The sequence below is a fragment of the Eumetopias jubatus genome, unplaced genomic scaffold, assembly GCF_037043125.1.
Source record: "Eumetopias jubatus isolate StellerSeaLion01/CBP00866 unplaced genomic scaffold, mEumJub1_p1.0 scaffold_1, whole genome shotgun sequence".
NCBI lineage: Eukaryota > Metazoa > Chordata > Mammalia > Carnivora > Otariidae > Eumetopias > Eumetopias jubatus.
In genome coordinates, this window is record NW_028274807.1 from 164,579,135 (window position 1) to 164,597,393 (window position 18,259).

At 42.9% G+C, this 18,259-nt stretch overlaps 1 protein-coding gene across 2 annotated transcripts in view; it reads right to left on the minus strand.

Moving 5' to 3' along the window:
• Positions 1-18,211, minus strand: part of TSEN2 (tRNA splicing endonuclease subunit 2) — a 47,269-nt gene extending 29,058 nt beyond the window's left edge. Inside the window, exons 1-4 of one of the 2 annotated variants that reach the window (XM_028101796.2) lie at positions 18,133-18,211; positions 12,566-12,767; positions 10,971-11,052; positions 4,818-4,854 (exon numbers count right to left, since the gene is read on the minus strand). In XM_028101796.2, coding sequence (XP_027957597.2) covers positions 4,818-4,854; positions 10,971-11,052; positions 12,566-12,754 — 308 coding nt within the window. In that variant the 5' untranslated portion in view covers positions 12,755-12,767; positions 18,133-18,211. Of the gene's footprint in view, positions 1-4,817; positions 4,855-10,970; positions 11,053-12,565; positions 12,768-16,941; positions 17,022-18,132 lie in introns of those variants that run through there. The other variant, XM_028101797.2, reaches the window with a different exon arrangement.
• Positions 18,212-18,259: the final 48 nt, after the last annotated feature.

Here is an 18,259-nt window from a genome sequence, read left to right on the forward strand (position 1 = left end):
TTGTGCTTGTTCCCCCACCCATAAGATAGGGTAATGGGACTACTATTGTACGAAGGGGTTATGTATTACTTTTATTTTTTATTTTTTTTTTAAGATTTTATTTATTTACTTGACAGAGAGAGACACAGCAAGAGAGGGAACACAAGCAGGGGGAGCGGGAGAGGGAGAAGTAGGCCTCCCGCCGAGCAGGGAGCCCGACGTGGGGCTCAATCCCAGGACCCTGGGATCACGACCTGAGCCGAAGGCAGAGGCTCAACGACTGAGCCACCCAGGCGCCCCAGGGGTTATGTATTACCTTTTTTTTTTTTTTTTTAAGATTTTTACTTATTTATTTGAGAGAAAGAATGAGAGAGAGAAAGCACATGAGTGGGGGGAGGGTCAGAGGGAGAAGCAGACTCCCTGCTGAGCAGGGAGCCCGATGCGGGACTCGATCCCGGGACTCCAGGATCATGACCTGAGCCGAAGGCAGTGGCTTAACCAACTGAGCCACCCAGGCGCCCGGTTATGTATTACTTTTAATAATCAGAATAAAAAATGTAGTTGATCATACAACGGCAGGGTGTCTTCCCGCCTGTATGAAAAGTATGGCCACTGTTGCATACAGTTAAAAGAACTTTCGTTTGAGAGATCTAAAAAGAATCTTTGCTCTTCATACCACCTACAGCACTGGCCTTATAGGCCTCATGGATCTATAAATCTCCTTTATTTGAACACAAATTTTTGTGTCAATATGTATCTTTCTGGGGAAGGGATCCCCAACTTTCATCAAATTCCTTGACTCAAAATATGTGAGGGAACCACTGAATGAAAGGTTCAACTATTGCCCCTTTGAGCAAAACTGAGAGAAAGAGCACACACAGGCTACTGCTCTGCTCTCTGCAATAGGGTCAAGGGAGATAAGAGTTCAAACTCTCATTCCATCATGTTCTTGTAGTAGCTACACGACCCTCATGAGGCTCAGCTCCTCATCTGTAAACCAGGAGTAACCATACTGACATCACGGAGTTGTTGCAAGGATTAAAGGAGACAAGACGTGGACAAGGCTCAGCACATAGTAAGTGTTCTATAAATATTTGTTACTATGATTGTGGGCTTTTTAGGGGGAGAATTAACAAATAAAATCATTTTGACTCATACAAATTACATTACAAAGTACAAATAACATTTTTTTTTTTTAAATTTTCAGCTGCTTTTAATATAATATGGTTACAGTGATAAACAGAGCTGCTAAAACTTATGGTTAACATAGTACCTAATACAATTCAAAACAAATAAGACAGCAGATCTTACAAATAACATTTTTAATGAAGGGAAATGTACACCTTAATTAACTGCTCTGCAAGAGCAGGGGCACCCCTGTGGGGACAGGCACTGCACCAGATCTGGGTTCTGGAGCTGGCTCTTTCATGATTCCGAGCTAAGCCACTTAGCATCCCTACACCTTTTTTGCTCTTCTGCAAAAGGCCAGAATCACACCTGTATTCCTGCCTCATAATGACCTCAGATGCTCATTTTATGGAAGCTCAAATGAGACAGTGGCTGCAAAAGCATGTGGAAGAAAGCCTCTGAGAAAGACTGGTGATGAAAACAGCCAGATACACAAATGACTAAGACATATGGCATATGAGTCACAGAGCAGGTGTCCTCTCATTGGCTGACAATGCTTTAAAAAGCCAAGTCCTGCCGCGATTAACCCCAGACACTGCTGCAGAAGCAGCAGGAAGAGAAAAGTGGAAAGTAAAAGTCAGGAAACATAAGGGAGAGAGTGGCAGGGGAAAAAGGTGGCAGCTATGATTAGTAGCAGTAATGAGACTGGTGAAAAGCAGACCCGTTTCGGGGCCACCAGACTACAGAATGGTGGAGCATCTGAATACGCCTCTGTTTCTTCTGTCTCTATGGCCTCGAACACACTCTTCCACTGGCATGGTGAACATCCCTCTCCCTCACCTACTGATTAATGCCTACCTATCATTAGAAGTTCACAGCAAAACAGTTTTGAGGCAGTCTGCGTAGGTCCAAGTACTGCCCTTAAGCAAGTTATACAACCTCCTCTGGTTGCGTTTCCTCGCCTGTCAGATAATAACAGGACCTACACCTCTAGGGGTGATGGGAGGACTTTAGGAGATAGTCCACAAATGTGTTATCAGCACAGAACCCTGTACATGGAATATGACCAAGAAACGCCAGCATGTACAACCACGTTGTTGTTCTCACTATGTGTCAATTCCGCTGAAGCTGAACTGCCTCATCTGAGCTGATAAAATGAGATGGAAATGACTACGCCTACCACAAAGGCTCCTTGAGATGAACTGAGATGGTCAGGTAAAGCATCCAGCTGGTAACTAGCACCGCAGGAGCAACCAGTACCTGTGGGCTAGGACGGTGATCGCAGTAATAGCTCCCCGTAACATCTATCACAGAAGAGTGCAATTGTTTACTTCTCTTCCTCTCCCACCAGACCGTAAATCCCTCGAGAACAGGGACGAAACCTCTTCCTCCTCTTGTATCTGCAGCACCTACCCAATGCCTGACACTCAAGCACCTGCAGTAAATGCTGAACAGAGGACTACAAATGAGGAGGGAGGGACCAGCACTCCCCTCACAGCTGGCCCTCCAAGGACACAACCTACATACTTCAGTCCCCTACCGCATCACCCAAGGGTCTGGACGCTTACCTCCGGAGAGGATTAGATGGAAGGTTCTCATCACCCAAGGACAACTATTGTTGGAAAACGGCTAATCAGAGTGAATTCACTTGAGAAAGGGATCAGAGTTTCAGAGGGAATAGTAAAGAAACAATTATAACAAGCACGTAAGCTGGAAAATTAACTTAAAAATATAAAAATGAGCCCATTTCTTTGAATATGTAACAATTTAGATTGTGATTGCAATTGTTATGGCCAAATAACTAATCAAGTATTGATGGGGGGGGCACATAATTTTCTGACAGAACCGTCAGATATGGTTAAGTCCTAACACTTGGCATCTGTAAATGTGACCTTCTCTGGAAGCAGGGTCTTCGCAGATGTAACCAAGTTAAGATGAAGTCATACTCGAAGGGTTTCCTTGTAGAAAGAAGAGGGAAATTTGGACAGAGACACATAGATATACACAACGGAGACCTCCATGTGATAATGGAGGAAGAGCCTGGAGAGATGCATCTATAAGCCAAGGAATGCCAAAGATTGCTGGCTACCATTAGAGGCTCAAACCAGGCATGGAAGATGGAAGGATCCTCCCCTAGAGCCTTCTGAGGGAGCACAGCCCTGCTGACACCTTGATTTTGGACTTCTGGTCTCCGGAGGTATATGACTAAATTTCTGCTCTTTTAAGCTATGGTAGCCCTAGGGAACTAATACAAAGATCAATAAAATGCTTGCAGTGTTATTACTGTAGAGCTTACAAAGGGATAACTTCAGGCAGGTGACAATCTCCCCCATCCAGAACCTCACATACTCAAACTAGCTTGACGTCATGTCAGGCCCACTGCCAGCCCAATCAGGATGCAGTTCTGAGGGGCAGGCTTCTGCTCTGTTTCTGAGTCCTGGTGTTGACTGCAGCTTTACTGCAGCTACTCCTCGGGTGGAGGCCCTGCCAGGTTCTCCGCAGGCCCCTCCCACAGACTAGAACCCTACTCCCACACCCAGCCTGCAGGTATAGCCACAGCAGCCACTGAGATTACCCTGGTGACACTGCCCCCAGCCACTCCTCTGGCTATGGCATTACCGAGCACATAACCAAATAGGAGCTGTCATATTCTGCCAGTATGTGCTAGAAACAAGATGGAAAACCATCGGGAGTTTCAATATTTTTAGAAGGCTTACAGAAGAGATGCAACTTGAGCTGTCCCTCAGCGACAATGAGGATTTAAATGCATGAATGTTTAGTCCACAAAATTCCACCAAGGGATCAGTAAGTGTAGGGGCTGAAGAGAGGAAGCAGGCATGGTCCCTGCTCTCCAGGAACTGACAGTCTAAATCCGGGTGTGTGACGGATGGCACGGAGAGGGGCACCAAGGCAGACTGCGTGGGAGCCGGAAGAACAACCCCAACCAACGGAGGGTGGTGGTGATGAGAAAACCTCCAGGAGAGTGACATGTAAGCTGGATCATGGAATGGGCAGCGAGAGCCAGGCAGTGTGCATGCTTTGGGGCGGGGGGGTGGGGGGGGTCAGGGGAAAAGTCCCGGGAAATGGGAAGAGTGTAAAGAAAAGCCAGAGGAGGGGCGCCTGGGTGGCTCGTTCGGTTAAGCGGCTGCCTTCGGCTCAGGTCATGATCCTGGGGTCCTGGGATCTAGCCCTGCGTCCAGCTCCCTGCTTGGCCGAGAGCCTGCTTCTCCCTCTCCCTCTGCCTACTTGTGCTCTCTATCGCTCTGTCAAATAAATAAATAAAAAATCTTAAAAAAAAAAAAAAAAGCCAGAGGAAGGAACTGTGAGTGTATGAGTGGATAAAGAAGAGCCTCCGTGGAAGCCTCTTTCTCACCCTGCAAGTATAGAGCGAGTAAGGAGGACAGGGGAGGGGGCCAGTTCCAGACCTAAGTATAAGCATCTTAGCACTTAAAGACATATACATCAGAGGTTAATTGTTCATATTTTGGAAGGAATTCAAGTGGCAAAGCATCTGGCCTAGGATTATTTAAAAAAATTAACTCAGTGCATTTCAGATATGATTTGATCCACATTCAGTTCAGACATAATTTTCAAGGACACACCTACTACCCAAAAAAAAAAAAAAAGGCGTGACCTACCACATTGGAAAAGGTTATCTACAAACAGATCTGATTTAAGCCATAATTCTGGCCAAGGTCACCACGACTTACTTCTTTGATGTGATTATAGGCATTTGTGTCTTCATATCTGTAACAACAAAAAAGTTCTGTTCAGACAAATTTTCCTTAAGGGAAAAAACACACTGAAAATCCAGAAAAACAAAAGGAATTTCAAGAATCACAAAATCACACATCTAGAAGTCTAATCTTGCCCAAACAGCAATGGCATGCTTTATGTGCCATCATTCCCAGAACCCACCCCCTGAACCCACTGGAAGGCAATGCTGCCTGTTCACGGTGCTCTTGCTGTGCCCAGATGTGACCCTGAAATCCTTCTCAACACTGCAGCTTGGCAACAATGGCATGCAAGAGGAAACCCCCCTGCAACCTCTGAACTTTCAGATGAGAGTATTGAGGCCCTAAAGTTACGCACCCGACCCCCGTTTTCCCATGCTCTTTAAGGCATCTTCAGTCAAAGTGCCCCACATGTACCTACAAAAACGGTTGTTGAATTTCATGGCAGTGTTACTTCTGGGTGTAGACCTGGGAGTTATGGGCTCTAGTTCTAGTTCTGGGCATCTGGCTGGTTGAGCCTTTCTACCTTCAATGTTGTTTATTGATCACCTGATGGTGTGGGTTTTAGTCCTCACCCTCCTCCACTCTGCCTGTGGGCAAGTCGTTTCTCCTTACCCAAACTCAGCCTTCTCCCCAGTGCAGTAAAGGCCTGGAATAGATGATCATCAGCTTTAAAAACCCTAGGAGTTCACAGACTCCTACCTCCTTAGGAATTTGTCAGTTTTCTCTGTGTCATGACCTCCCTCCTCTGGTAATCTAACAAAAATGACAATTTACTGAGTTTTACTGACAGCCATCCATGTGCCAAGCACTAGAGATACAGAAGTAATAAAGTAAAATCCCCTCTTCTTGAGATACTCACAGTCTGGTTGGGGAGACAGACCAGAAATGACTGATTCTAACCCAAGCTGATATATGACCAAGTAAAGGAGTATAAAAGGAGTGCTCACTTTGCCTGAAAGGCTTAGTAAAAAACACCAAGGAGGAGGAGTAACTGAGCTGGGCTCTGAAGAATGAGTAAGAGCTCACCAGGCAGACCAAGGGGAAATAGGCAGGGGAAGCCATGTGAGGCTGAAAGAGAGCAAATGCGTGACAGGTTCATGGAATGGCAAGCAGCCCAAGGTGGCTCTAGTGCCAATGAGTAGAAGAGAGTGCACAGAGGGTGGAAGATGAGGCTGAAGCCAGAATTTGAAGAACCTCCTCAAATGGACATTTGAGACTTACTTCTTCAGGGCAGTCCACAAGCTTAATTTGTTTCCTTGGCATAAATTCCTTTCCTTCAAATTTCTATTACTGTCTAAAATTTAGTTACTACACAGATCAGGAAAAGATTCTCAATTTTTAAGATCATTATACTATTTGAAAGCTTTTTGTTTCTGGCCAAATATTGGTAACTGCTGAAGCTGGATGGTGGGGGTCATTATGCTATTTTTTTTTCCCACTTTTTTCCCCTTTTTGAAACACTCATTATGAAAAAGTTTTCAGACATACAAAAGTAAAGGGAACAGTATAAGAAATTCCCATGTTGCCATCCGTCAGCTTTAACAATTAACTCATGGCCAATCTTGCTTCATTTGCCCTTCTGTTCATTTCCCCGTCCCCAGATTATTTTGAAAAAGATCCCTCACATTCTATCACAGCATCTCTAAGTAGCTCATTATGTATTTCTATGCAGACTTAAAAAATGAAGAAAAAACTTGTATAAAAAAAGGGGGGCTGGCTGGCTCAGTTGGTAGAGCACGTGACTCTTGATCTTGGGGTTGTGAGTTCAAGTCCCACACTGAGCATAGAGCTTACTTAAAAAGATGATAAAAATTAAAAAAAAAAAAACAAAAAAATTGCAATACATTACTTTAAAAATTAATATTAATTCCTTAGCCTCATGAAAATCTATGGATTGTCTCAATTTTTAAAAGTCGGACTCAAAATCCATAGAAGGCCTATATACATTACAACTGACTGATACATCTGAAGTTGATTCTAATATATGTTACCCCACCATGATTTTCTTCCCTGTAATTCATTTACTGAAGCAATGGGTTTTCTGTCCTATACACCTTCCCCCGGTCTGGCCTCAGAGGATCACGTCCCTATTGTGCTGTAAACATGGTGCTCATCAAAGGAGGTCACAAGCACCGTGCTGTCCTTGAACTGCTCATGGATAGTCCAAGAAGGGCCTGCACCAACCTTTAAGCAACTGTCTCACGCAGCACATTGCTTAGTTCAGCTCACCTTGTTTTCATAGCCAGATTTTCATGGAGAGGGAAGCCATAGGTAAACAGCTAAATAGTATGGGATCTATTTCCATTCTGGTGCAAAGGACTTATCTTGTGACACTTCAGTGACACTTGTGACACTTTAAGTAGCACTGGCTTAATAATTCTTTGACCCTGTTTCCTGTAAATTGGTGGAACTAGAGGCTTGATCACATTCAGGCTCAGTATCTTGGGCAGCCTCCTTCATGGGTGGTGCTGTGTGTTTCTCTTACAAGACAAAAAAATGTGTTGTCTCTTTGTATGTCATCAACACCACTGACGATCAATGCTTTATTAGAGGATGCAAAATGGTGCTATTCTCATCCATTATTCCTTGTTTATTAGCAGGAATCTTCCATAGAGAGAAATCCCTCACTACTCAGTGACCCGGAGAACAATTCATGTTTACTAATTTCCAAAATGGTGAATCCTCCACAGGTGAAGGTACATGGTGTACCAGCATAAATTAAAAGATTCACACATTTTTTGGGACATTATTACCAATGACTGGATTTTAAAACAAATTGTAGGATTAATCCTTTTTGTTTGTTTTTTTTAGTAAGAGAGAGAGGGAGAGAGAATCTTAAGCAGGCTCCATCCTCAGCGCGGAGGCTGATGTGGGGTTCAATCTCACGATCCTGAGATCATGACCTGAACTGAAATCAAGAGTCAGACGCTTAACCGACGGAGCCACCCAGGGGCCACTACAGTATTACTCTCATTGATGCTCAAATGTTTCCCTCTTTGGTCTGGGAAGGCACTTCTGAAACAAGCCTAGCAGTTTTTGATAAGCTTCCTTGCTTCCTGGTATAGATGTTTCATGTGAAAATCCTGGCTCTCAACCATACCAACATAATTAATCATTTGCTTTTTCACACGATATACATACAACAGTCAGTTGTACCAAGCTATCACCTATAAAATAATTGCTGAAAGCAATGTGAAGATTATTTTGCCACTCTTCCTTTCTTTAGAGTATAGGGTAGGTTAATTGCACTGATGGCCCCAATTCTTCAGGTCTTCCACCTGCCAAACACCTTGACTCTAGACCAGCTGGAATAACAGCAAACGTGCTATGAGCACAGGCCCGAAAAGCACTGGCACACTGGGGCTTGCTCGTGACCCTCCGCCATAACCATGAGAACATGCCTGAGCTAGCCTGCCAAGGGATGACACACATGGTGCCCCCTGCCCCTCATCTCAGTTGAGACCATCCTAGACCAGCTGACAGCCAACCAACAGACAACCAGACACTAGTAAGTCCAGCTAGATCCGTTATTGGACTAAATCCATTAGAGCAGCTAGCTGATCTCCATAACTAACCAGATGGATGAGTACATCCAGCCAAGATCAGCACACCTACCTAGCAAACCCGGAGACTTGTGAGCAATTTGGATGCTGCTGAAAACCACTGGTTAAACAACACTGGGCCAAGAGATAACTGACACAAAGTCTATCCTATTAGGATTGAACCTCAAGTTACCACGTTTTACAGTCACTGAAAATAGTCCTCAGTGTCTACACCACCAACTTGATATATAGGTTCAGCCTTTTTTTTAAATTACTTTTTAAAATTTAACTTTGTTTTGTAATCATGTAACACATTTACAAGGTTCCAAAGTCAAATTTATAAAGTCTCACCTCTTTCTCCATCCTGTTCCATATCTCCCCCATAGGCATTAAAAAGAATCTATGATTTATCCTTCCTTAAATTTCAAAAATATATTTATTATCCCCCCACCTTCAGATAAACCATGGCACACTATGCAGACTCCCCCTTTCTGTGCTTTCTTCGCTTAGGAATACATCCCCGTGATCCCTCATTCTTAGCTCAGCTCCATGGTACTTTATTATGTGAATGTAGTACGGTGTAGTTGACTAGTCCCCTCCTAATGGACATTTGGGTTGTTTCCAGTCTTTAATATAAGAAACAGTGTTGAGATAAATAGCCTTGTGTGACTTCTTTTCATATTTTTGCCAGTGTATCTTTCAGCTAAATTCCTAGAAATGGAATTGCTGGGTTAAAAGTAGATGCTTATACTGGTACAACTGGATATCCACGGGCAAAACACTGAAGCTTGACCCCTACTTTACATCACATACGAGAATTACCTCAAAGTGGATCAGAGACCTAAATTTGAGAGCTGTAACTGTAAAACTCTTACAAGAAAACACAGGGGAAAATCTGCATCCGTTTGGATTTGGCAAGGTTTCCTAAATATGACATCAAAACCACAGGTAATGAAAGAAAAAAACAGATAAACTGGACTTCATTAATATTAAAAACTTTTACCACTTCACACTCACAAAGATGGCTATCATAAAAAACAAACAAACAAAAAAACCCAAAACCAGAAAACATCAAGTGGAAAAACTGGAAACTTTGTGCACTGCTGGTGGGAATGTAACAGGGGGCAGGTGTTGTGGAACACAGTTTGGCATTTCCTAAAAAAATTAAAACAGAATAGATATATTTGTATCTATCTGTATCTGTAAAATGCAGCAAGTCTACTCCTAGGTATATACCTAGGAGAAATGAAAATATATGTTCACACAGAGACCTGTATGTGAACATTCACAGCAGCACTATTCATAACAGCCCCAAAGTGGGAACAACCCAAATGTCCATCTTTGGATGAATGGATAAACAAAATGGAATTATTATTCAGGATGAAGTTTTTTGTTTTTTCTTTTAAAGATTTTATTTATTTATCTGAAAGAGAGAGAGAGAGCGAGAGAGGGAACACAAGCAGGGGGAGTGGGAGAGGGAGAAGCAGGCTTCCCACAGAGCAGGGAGCCCGATGCGGGGCTCGATCCCAGGACCCTGGGATCATGATCCGAGCCGAAGGCAGACGCCCAACAACTGAGCCACCCAGGCGCCCCAGGATGAAATTTTGGTACATGCTACAACATGGATGAACCTTGAAAACATCCTGAGTGGGAGACACAAAAGGCTTCACAAGGTATGATTCCACTTATATGAAATATCTAGAATGGGCAACCTCACACATACAGCAAACATATTAAGGTGACCAGGGGTTAGGGGGAGAGGAGGATTGGGGGGGCGGAAGCAAATGTATATATAGTTTTACCAGACATTGCTAAATTCCCCCCTGTAACAGTAGTACCACCTACATTCCCACCAGCAATACATGAAGAGTGTTTTTCTGGGCCTCCCCAAGGAGAGTATTGTCAAACTTTTGGATTTTTGCCAATCTGATCGCTAAAATGGTATCTTAGTGTAGGTTTAATTTGTATTTTTTCTTACAAAAAATCCTAATTATGTTTCATCTGCTGGCATTGGTTATGTAATCACCATGAGACTTCCTTAGACAAACACACTAAAGTAAAAGATTTTTAAGGTAAAGAAGGCAAGTCAAGCAAGTAAGAACTACACACATTAATGTTTTAACAAATTCATTAATGTTATGGTTATTGTTGTAAATTCTAATCCTAGAAATAAAAAATATAAAACTCATTTTGCATACAGGTGAAGAGGTACTTATTTACTAGTACCTTCCGAGTGCATAGTACCCTGTTAGTCAATCTTTAACAACAGAAAAATCTGAGTAACACTTTCGATAACTCCAGAAATTAGATAAAACACATTTTCACCAACCATCAAAACCCTTTCACCTTGATTAGAATTATTCTAGTTGCTAGTTTTAGCAGTAAAATTGCCACTGTGCATGTTATGTCTTCTCCAGAGAATTTTCCTTTGTAATCCGAAGTTTAAGATCAAAGATGAATTGCGAATGTTTTGGTTTTGGTGTTAGGATAAAGCTGGCCTCATGAAATATTAAAAAAAAAAAAAAAGATCACAGATGAAAGAAAATAATTTGCCAAAAGTTAACTGAATGAGGCACAAATTTACCTTTCCACTTAGCAACGAGCTTAGGATCTGAAATTGTGAAGTTTGGACGGCTTCTAGACAGGATACCTTTTCCAAAATAACCCTTCCAGGAAAAGAGAAAACAAAGTTCATGTTTAGTTACCAATTTTTTAGCTGGGGGAAGACAACTATTTGAGTTAACAAGAGATTCATTCTATTTTCCTTAGCTTTACATTTTCCCTCTGATTACCTAATGATTACTAATGAAGATCTTAGCATTATATCTGATTGTATGAAGAGTTCTAGTAAGTTTTCAGTACACCTTGTGTGTCTTATACCTGATGATTTCAGTCTGGGTTTGTTAAGCTAAAGGCAATGGAACAGGCAGAGGCAGGGCCTTGGCTTAGACCCCATATCACCAGGATCAATGCCACCTGCTGTATCCCACTTTGGGAAGCTGGCTACAACATATCTATTTTACATAAAATGTTTAGAAAGGCCCAATTTAGAGAGGAAGTACATCAGTGGGTGACATGGGCTGGGAGGAGGAACAGCAATTAAGTGCAATGGCACAAGGGAACTTTTTGTGGTGATGGGAATGCTCCACAACTGGAATGCGATGGTTGTTGCACAACTCTATGTATTTACTTCAATCATTGAATTGCACATTTACAATGGGTGAATTTTATGACACTAAATTATACCTCAATAAAGCTATTTAAAAAATGCCCCCAAGTTGGGGCACCTGGCTGGCTTAGTTGGTACAGCATGTGACTCTTGATCTCAGGGTTGTGAGTTTGAGCCCCACACTGGGAGTAGAGCTTACTTTAAAAAAAAAAAAAAAAAAATGCCTCCAGTAATGAACTGGCGATGGATGGAAAAAAAAAGAGCAAGCAAGTTACCAATCTCAACCTGAATTTATTATGGGCGGAAAAGAGCAAGAACTAGAACCTGTCCTCATCTAAGAAAAGGTCCCCAAACAAGAGATCACAGATAAGGAACCAGAGTACATGCCGAAGCCTTATCTGTCCATGAGCCAGAACAATATGCCACTCTGTGTTTACCTCTGGAGATGGAATGGGAGTGGGGAATTTTTACTTTTTACCATTACATTTCTGTAAATTGCTTGACATTTTTTATGAACATGCATGGCTTTTATTTATTTATTTTTTAAAGATTTTATTTGAGAGAGAGAATATGAGAGAGAGAGCACACGGAGGGGGGAGGGTCAGAGGGAGAAGCAGACTCCCCGCCGAGCAGGGAGCCTGATGCAGGACTCGATCCAGGGACTCCAGGATCATGACCTGAGCCGAAGGCAGTCGCTTAACCAACTGAGCCACCCAGGCGCCCATGCATGGCTTTAATAACTGAAAGACAAGAAAGGCCAATGCACCGACCCTACTTTATTGTTGCAACGCGGGTTCAATGGTGGGGGAGTCTTCCTCATTAGCATATGGCTTCAGGGCACCTGATTCAAATTGTGCAGTTCCTCTCCTACACTGGACTGAATGGCAAGGAAAGAATATGGGTCAATGATGGTTTGCTTTGGGGAGTGGACGGGGGGGGGGGGGGGAAGCAAAAAGGATAGCTGGCTCAGTTCTGTCAGAAGTAGCCATGCCAAAGCCACCAGCACTTACTTTCCCATAGAGCTGCTCCATATCTTCTGCGTTCCTCACAATTACATTGTTGTTTATCATCTCTGCTGTGAACACTCTGAAGTCTTGCTTAGGCCCACAGTCCTGACCAAAAGGGATGGGCAGTGGAGATTCATAACTCTCATACACTCTTCTTTTCCGCTTTGGGGCACGGAAAACTGCTTCTGCCATTTCTCAAGGGTAGCTGTTTTTTAAAAGAGTATAATAAGGAGAAAGAAACAGATAGCCAATCCATAACTATGTTGATCAAAAATGGGGGTGCATTTATCTCTAGGCTCAGAAAATTTTGCAATCTGTGGGAAAAATAAAATATTTAAAAGGAGTGGACTAAAAGAAAGACTAATGAGAACATTTTGTACAAGCACTACAAATCCCAACCACCTAAAATATCTCGATTCCCAAAACCATGCCCAAGAAGTCAGTGGCAATATTTCTGATTATAGTGGACAAGACTGAGGCCTAGTGGCATGTCCAAAGTCATAATGCGATGCAAAAGTCTAATAGCAAGCACAATAGGATTCCTGTTTATTAGGATTATTCCCATTCTTTCACTCAGACAACAGACATTTACTGAGTACGTACCAGGGCCTGGTGATAATCAGAGGTGCTGGTGATATAAAGATAAAGCCAAAAGAGACACTGTTTCTCAAAGAATTAAATCTAGTATTTTTTTTTTTCCCAAAAAAGGACCTTAAAATACATTCTAAACATTAGGTCAATCATCTTCTAATTTTTAAGGTAAAGTAATAAGTAACAACAATGACAGAAACAGTTATCATTTCAGGATCTGTTATGTACCACGAAATATAAGTGGCAAAGAGCAGGAACTCTAAAGCCAGAGTGCCAGGACTGAATTGGCTTTACTATGTCCTAGCTGTGTGATTTGGGGCAAAAGTTGCTTCATCTCTCAGTGCTTTGGTTTCCTCATTTGCAAAGTAAGGATTAAAAACAGACTCTATCTTAGAGTTAAGACCCCCTAAAGGACCTAGAAGAGTACCAGGTACATAATGAGCATCATCTGTGTATTTGCTTTATTATTATGGGGTGGGCACTACAAACTCTGGTTTACAGATGAGGAAAACAGGTTCAGGTCAGAGAGAGTCTGTGAAAGGCCCATTCGGATGATCCCAGGTCTGCTGAATTCCAAAGCCTGTTACGCTCTTCTCGCTGGGTTCTGCTGCAAGCACAGGCAGCATCTGTCCCCCTTTGTCTGAAGGCCCACTATTTCTCAAGGTTAGGAGCTAAAGCGTTCCAGATAATTATGGAATTACTTAGACAAGACTGTCCTTGTCTCAGTCCTGCGCCAGTGTTCACTCAGCATTCTGAGGAAGTAAAGGAAGCCAAAGTCACTACCTCTCCCTTCCAGGCCTTATACTCAATCTGAGGAGACAAAACAAGCACATAACACACACGAAAGCAAATTGAAGGTAACACAACAGGCTGCAATTTCATAATGGCTAAAGGAAGGAAATGAAGTTGAGTGCACTGTGTGATAAAGAAACAGAGCCACAGCACACATATCTAACTTAGGACTAACTCAACCACATGCACGGGGGGGGGGGGTAAATGTAAACAATGCAAGAGTCTGGGCCAGGCACTCCACTCTCCCAACAGACACCCTGGAATGAGAGGGAGGACTTGAACCTGCTGCTCCCTTTGTCCTGGACCCAGCTTGATTTAAGCGGAGAGCAGATCTGGTGCTTGAAAATACAGTGGAGCCCTATCACATGTTTCATCTACATGGATCCAGAGAAAAAAGTAAGACTGCTTATTATAATGCCTCCTGCACTTAATATGAGCATCCATTGGGCAATGGATGAAACCAAGCCTGAAACAGACAGTGACAGTGGCCGAAACTGTGGAAGGTAAGTGGTTTTATGGGTTCGTGACCATTAAAAAGAAATTGAACGCCTTGTCCAATGTGTGATGATACCTTTATCTGCCCTCTCAAAGAAATTGAGGAATTAGATGAGGACAAAGGAAAACACAGACCAAGGGAGAGTTATAGAAATTGGTAAATCAATTACAAAGATAACTATGAAAAATAAGAATCAGCAAGTTGGAACCTTCATAGAATTAACCAAGTATGCTAAGCAGCGGGCGCCTGGGTGGCTCAGTTGGTTAAGCGACTGCCTTCAGCTCAGGTCATGATCCTGGAGTCCCAGGATCGAGTCCCGCATCGGACTCCCTGCTCGGCAGGGAGTCTGCTTCTCCCTCTGACCCTCTTCCCTCTCGTGCTCTCTATCTCTCATTCTCTCCCTCTCAAATAAATAAATAAAATCTTAAAAAAAAAAGTATGCTAAGCAGCAAAACACTAGAATAATTTTTAAATAAGATCCCTCAATGGAATTACATACTGAGCATGATTCTATACCCCCCCCCACACACATTGCTGTAAAGCATTCACAACAAAACTATGTATGTCGCATGTTAATGGACAATTAGATTTTCTTTCAAGAGCATTTTAACTAAATTTTCACTTGCTGATTTATCCCTTAATCCAAGCCAATGATCACATTTGGTATTCAACAGAAGAAACAGCAATAAAAAAGAAGAAACAGCAATTTATTCTGAAATTTAAACAATACTGTGTTGGCTTTTTTGAGGCAGGATGTTGGAATCTAGTGAGAAACTTTCTAGGCATTTCCAGGAAAAAGTTGGACTTTCATGAGGTTTTTCACTTTTATAACTTAACTTCTGGTTAGTATTTAACTTGTATAGGCTACATTTGGAATTTTTTAAAAAAGAGAAAATGTTAAATGGCTAACTTCAAGAACTTCCAATTAAATTCTCTCGAACAAGTTATATTTTAATTGCCTGGTTTGGAATTTTTCCCTCAGATTACTGCTATACTCTTTAAAAAAAAAAAGCAAGAATGAGCTAGGACACTTGAAGGCACTCTGTATTCCAACCCAAGTGTGTGTGACAGAAAGGTTCCTGCCACAAAACATTCCCTGTTTTCCACAAAACCTCAAAGTCTGTGATCTGGTGTTACCTCTGCCCATGTGGCAGAAAAGGCTTCAAGAATCTGGCTCATGGGCCTCCTACATATGCAAACCCACCGTTATTATCATGTGACCATGCACAACCCACATAAGCTCTCTGAGCCCTGTTTCTTCATCTTCAAATTGAACAGGACTGGAAAAGTTTGGAAGTCACTCAATTGTTAAACACAGAATACCCATATGATCCAGCAATTCCATTTCTTGGTACAGATATAAAAAAACTAAAAACATGTTCATGCAAAAATCTATACCTGCATGTTTACAGTGATTCATAATAGCCAAAAAAAAAAAAAAGTGGTAACAACCCAAATGTCCATCAACAGATGAATGGATTAACAAAATGTGATGTATCCATAAATAATGGATTACCAGCAATAAAGGAACGAAGTGCTGATACATGCTACAGTGTGTGTATGAAGCTTGAAAGCATTACCCTAAGTGAAAGCAGTCACAAAAGACCACATATTTTAAGAGACCATTAATATGAAATGTCCACAACAGCAAATGCATAGAGACACAAAGTGGATTAGTGATCGCCAGGTGCTGAAGGAAGGGAGAAATGGAGAGCAACTGCTAATAGGTACAGATTAATTTTGAGGGTGATGAAAATGTTTTAAAACTGGAATGCAGTGGTGGTGATGGCTGCCCAACTGTGAATATACTAAAATCACCGAATTGTACGTTTTACAAGGGTGAGTTTTACAGTATGTGAATGGTCTCTCAATAAAGCTGTTATTTAAAAAATTCAATAGGACAAACCAAATGATCTCTAGTTTCATGGTTTTTTGAAGGAGTTGTCTTGTGCTGAACTTGAAAGGCAAAGCAGGGGAGACACGACTGAATTCACTATTCTCCACATCTGTAATAGGCATTTAAGATATGTTTCTTTAATGCCATGATAGGAGAACAGCATAACGTAAGATGTGGAATGTGAATAAAATTCGAAGAGGTAATCATCATTGGTAGGTACGACACTCCAGGCATGGACTGTACCATATGCTACACACACATACTACTATCCTCTTTCAAAGACAAGGAAATTGAGGCCTAGAGAGGGCCAATCATTTGCTCAAAGCCCCATTGCATGAAGACATAGAACTGTAAGAAGACTGGCCTTAAAGAGGACCGATGTCTGAAGCACACACGTATGTATAGGAATGACTGGGCCAATTGTCAAGGGGTTTGGAATACGAAGGCTGGTTTAGACTTGGAGTCAGTGCAGAGGCTTAAGCAGGGAATAAGAACTGAAAAGAGATTAATTAACTTGGGGTGGTATACAATAGTGGCTCTCAAGCTTGGTTGCCCTTACAATCACCAGGGGAAATCTTAAAACTCCTAATTCTCAGAACTTACCTGCAATTACATCAGAAATTCTGGGGTGGGACCCAGGTGATTTCAACATGTATCCAAAGTTGCCAACCACTGGTGACAGGATAGACTATTCAAACTCACTTAATCCCAACAGTGCCCTAAGTAAGTACTATTACTATTCCCATTGTTCAAAGCAGGAAAGGGACGCAGAGGGGCTGAGTGCTATGCACCTGTTAAGGGATTGTTGCTTTTCCTTTCCCAAACCAGGGCATACTTGACTCCAGACACAAGGAGCATTAAGTACGTTTACTTTACTATCAAAAGCAGGGCTTGTTCCTTATTCTTCCCTTGAGCAGACAAGCTAACACTGTTTAGGTATTCAGTAAATGTTTATTCCAAACAAAACAAAGCAAAACAAAATTGAGGAAGGTAACTCCATTTAATTTTCCAACCCCCTGGAAACACCTTGCCAAAATCTGGTTAAAACCTCCCACCCAGTAAAGCTCGCCTTCTCCCAATTAAAAAATGTTTGAAGCTCCAGCGGTGTACCTCCTGGGCTTAGGGAGGCAAGGATGAAAGGGACAAGGCAAACAATCCAGCCCCAGGGGAGCTTTCAAGTTAGAACCTGAGACAAGCCACATAAACAAACGATAGCCCTTTGAAGGCTGTTGTTAGGATTCAGTGGGTAACTGTGCGAAGGCGAAGGAGCCTCGTACTGGGCCTGTCATGTGCAAAATGCTAGCCAGACGGGAGCTGCAACTGCAATAAATGACTGCACACAAGCCAGAAAGTGTTAAGGGCCCACCAAATTCCTAACTCCCTGTCTTAATTCATCCCTCTGTGGATTTCCTTGCGTGCCCCCCCGCCCCGAAACAACCGCACTAGCGGCTGAGCCTCCCCTCGGGCAGAGACGGTATCCGGTACACCTCGACGTCCCCAGCCCCCAGCACTGAACGTGGCATCCTGTTCTTTGGAAAGAACGAAGAAAAGTGCAAAGGGCTACAGGTGCTCGGAGAAGGCGAGAGGAGCAAATTCCGGTGGAACCAGGAAGCCTGGCTCCCCCCGCCCGGCCTACTCTGGGGTGGCTGAGCAACCGTGGGAAAGTCTCTACGCCCTTTCTGCTCCCGCTCCTGAGAGCTTTCGGAGAAGGCGACGTCTCCTCTCGCACCGCGAGACGCGGCCACCGCGCTCAGCGCCACGGAATGCCTCGCGCTGCCCGCCCCGGCGCCTTACCTTCCTCAGCCCCACGCGCTCGTCGTTACCCCGGCAACGCCGGCCGAAGGGCGGTCACTGCCGCCGTCAAGCAGTGCGGCCGCAAAGGCGGGCGAATGCGCAGCCGCAGAGTTCTCGGGGGCGCCTG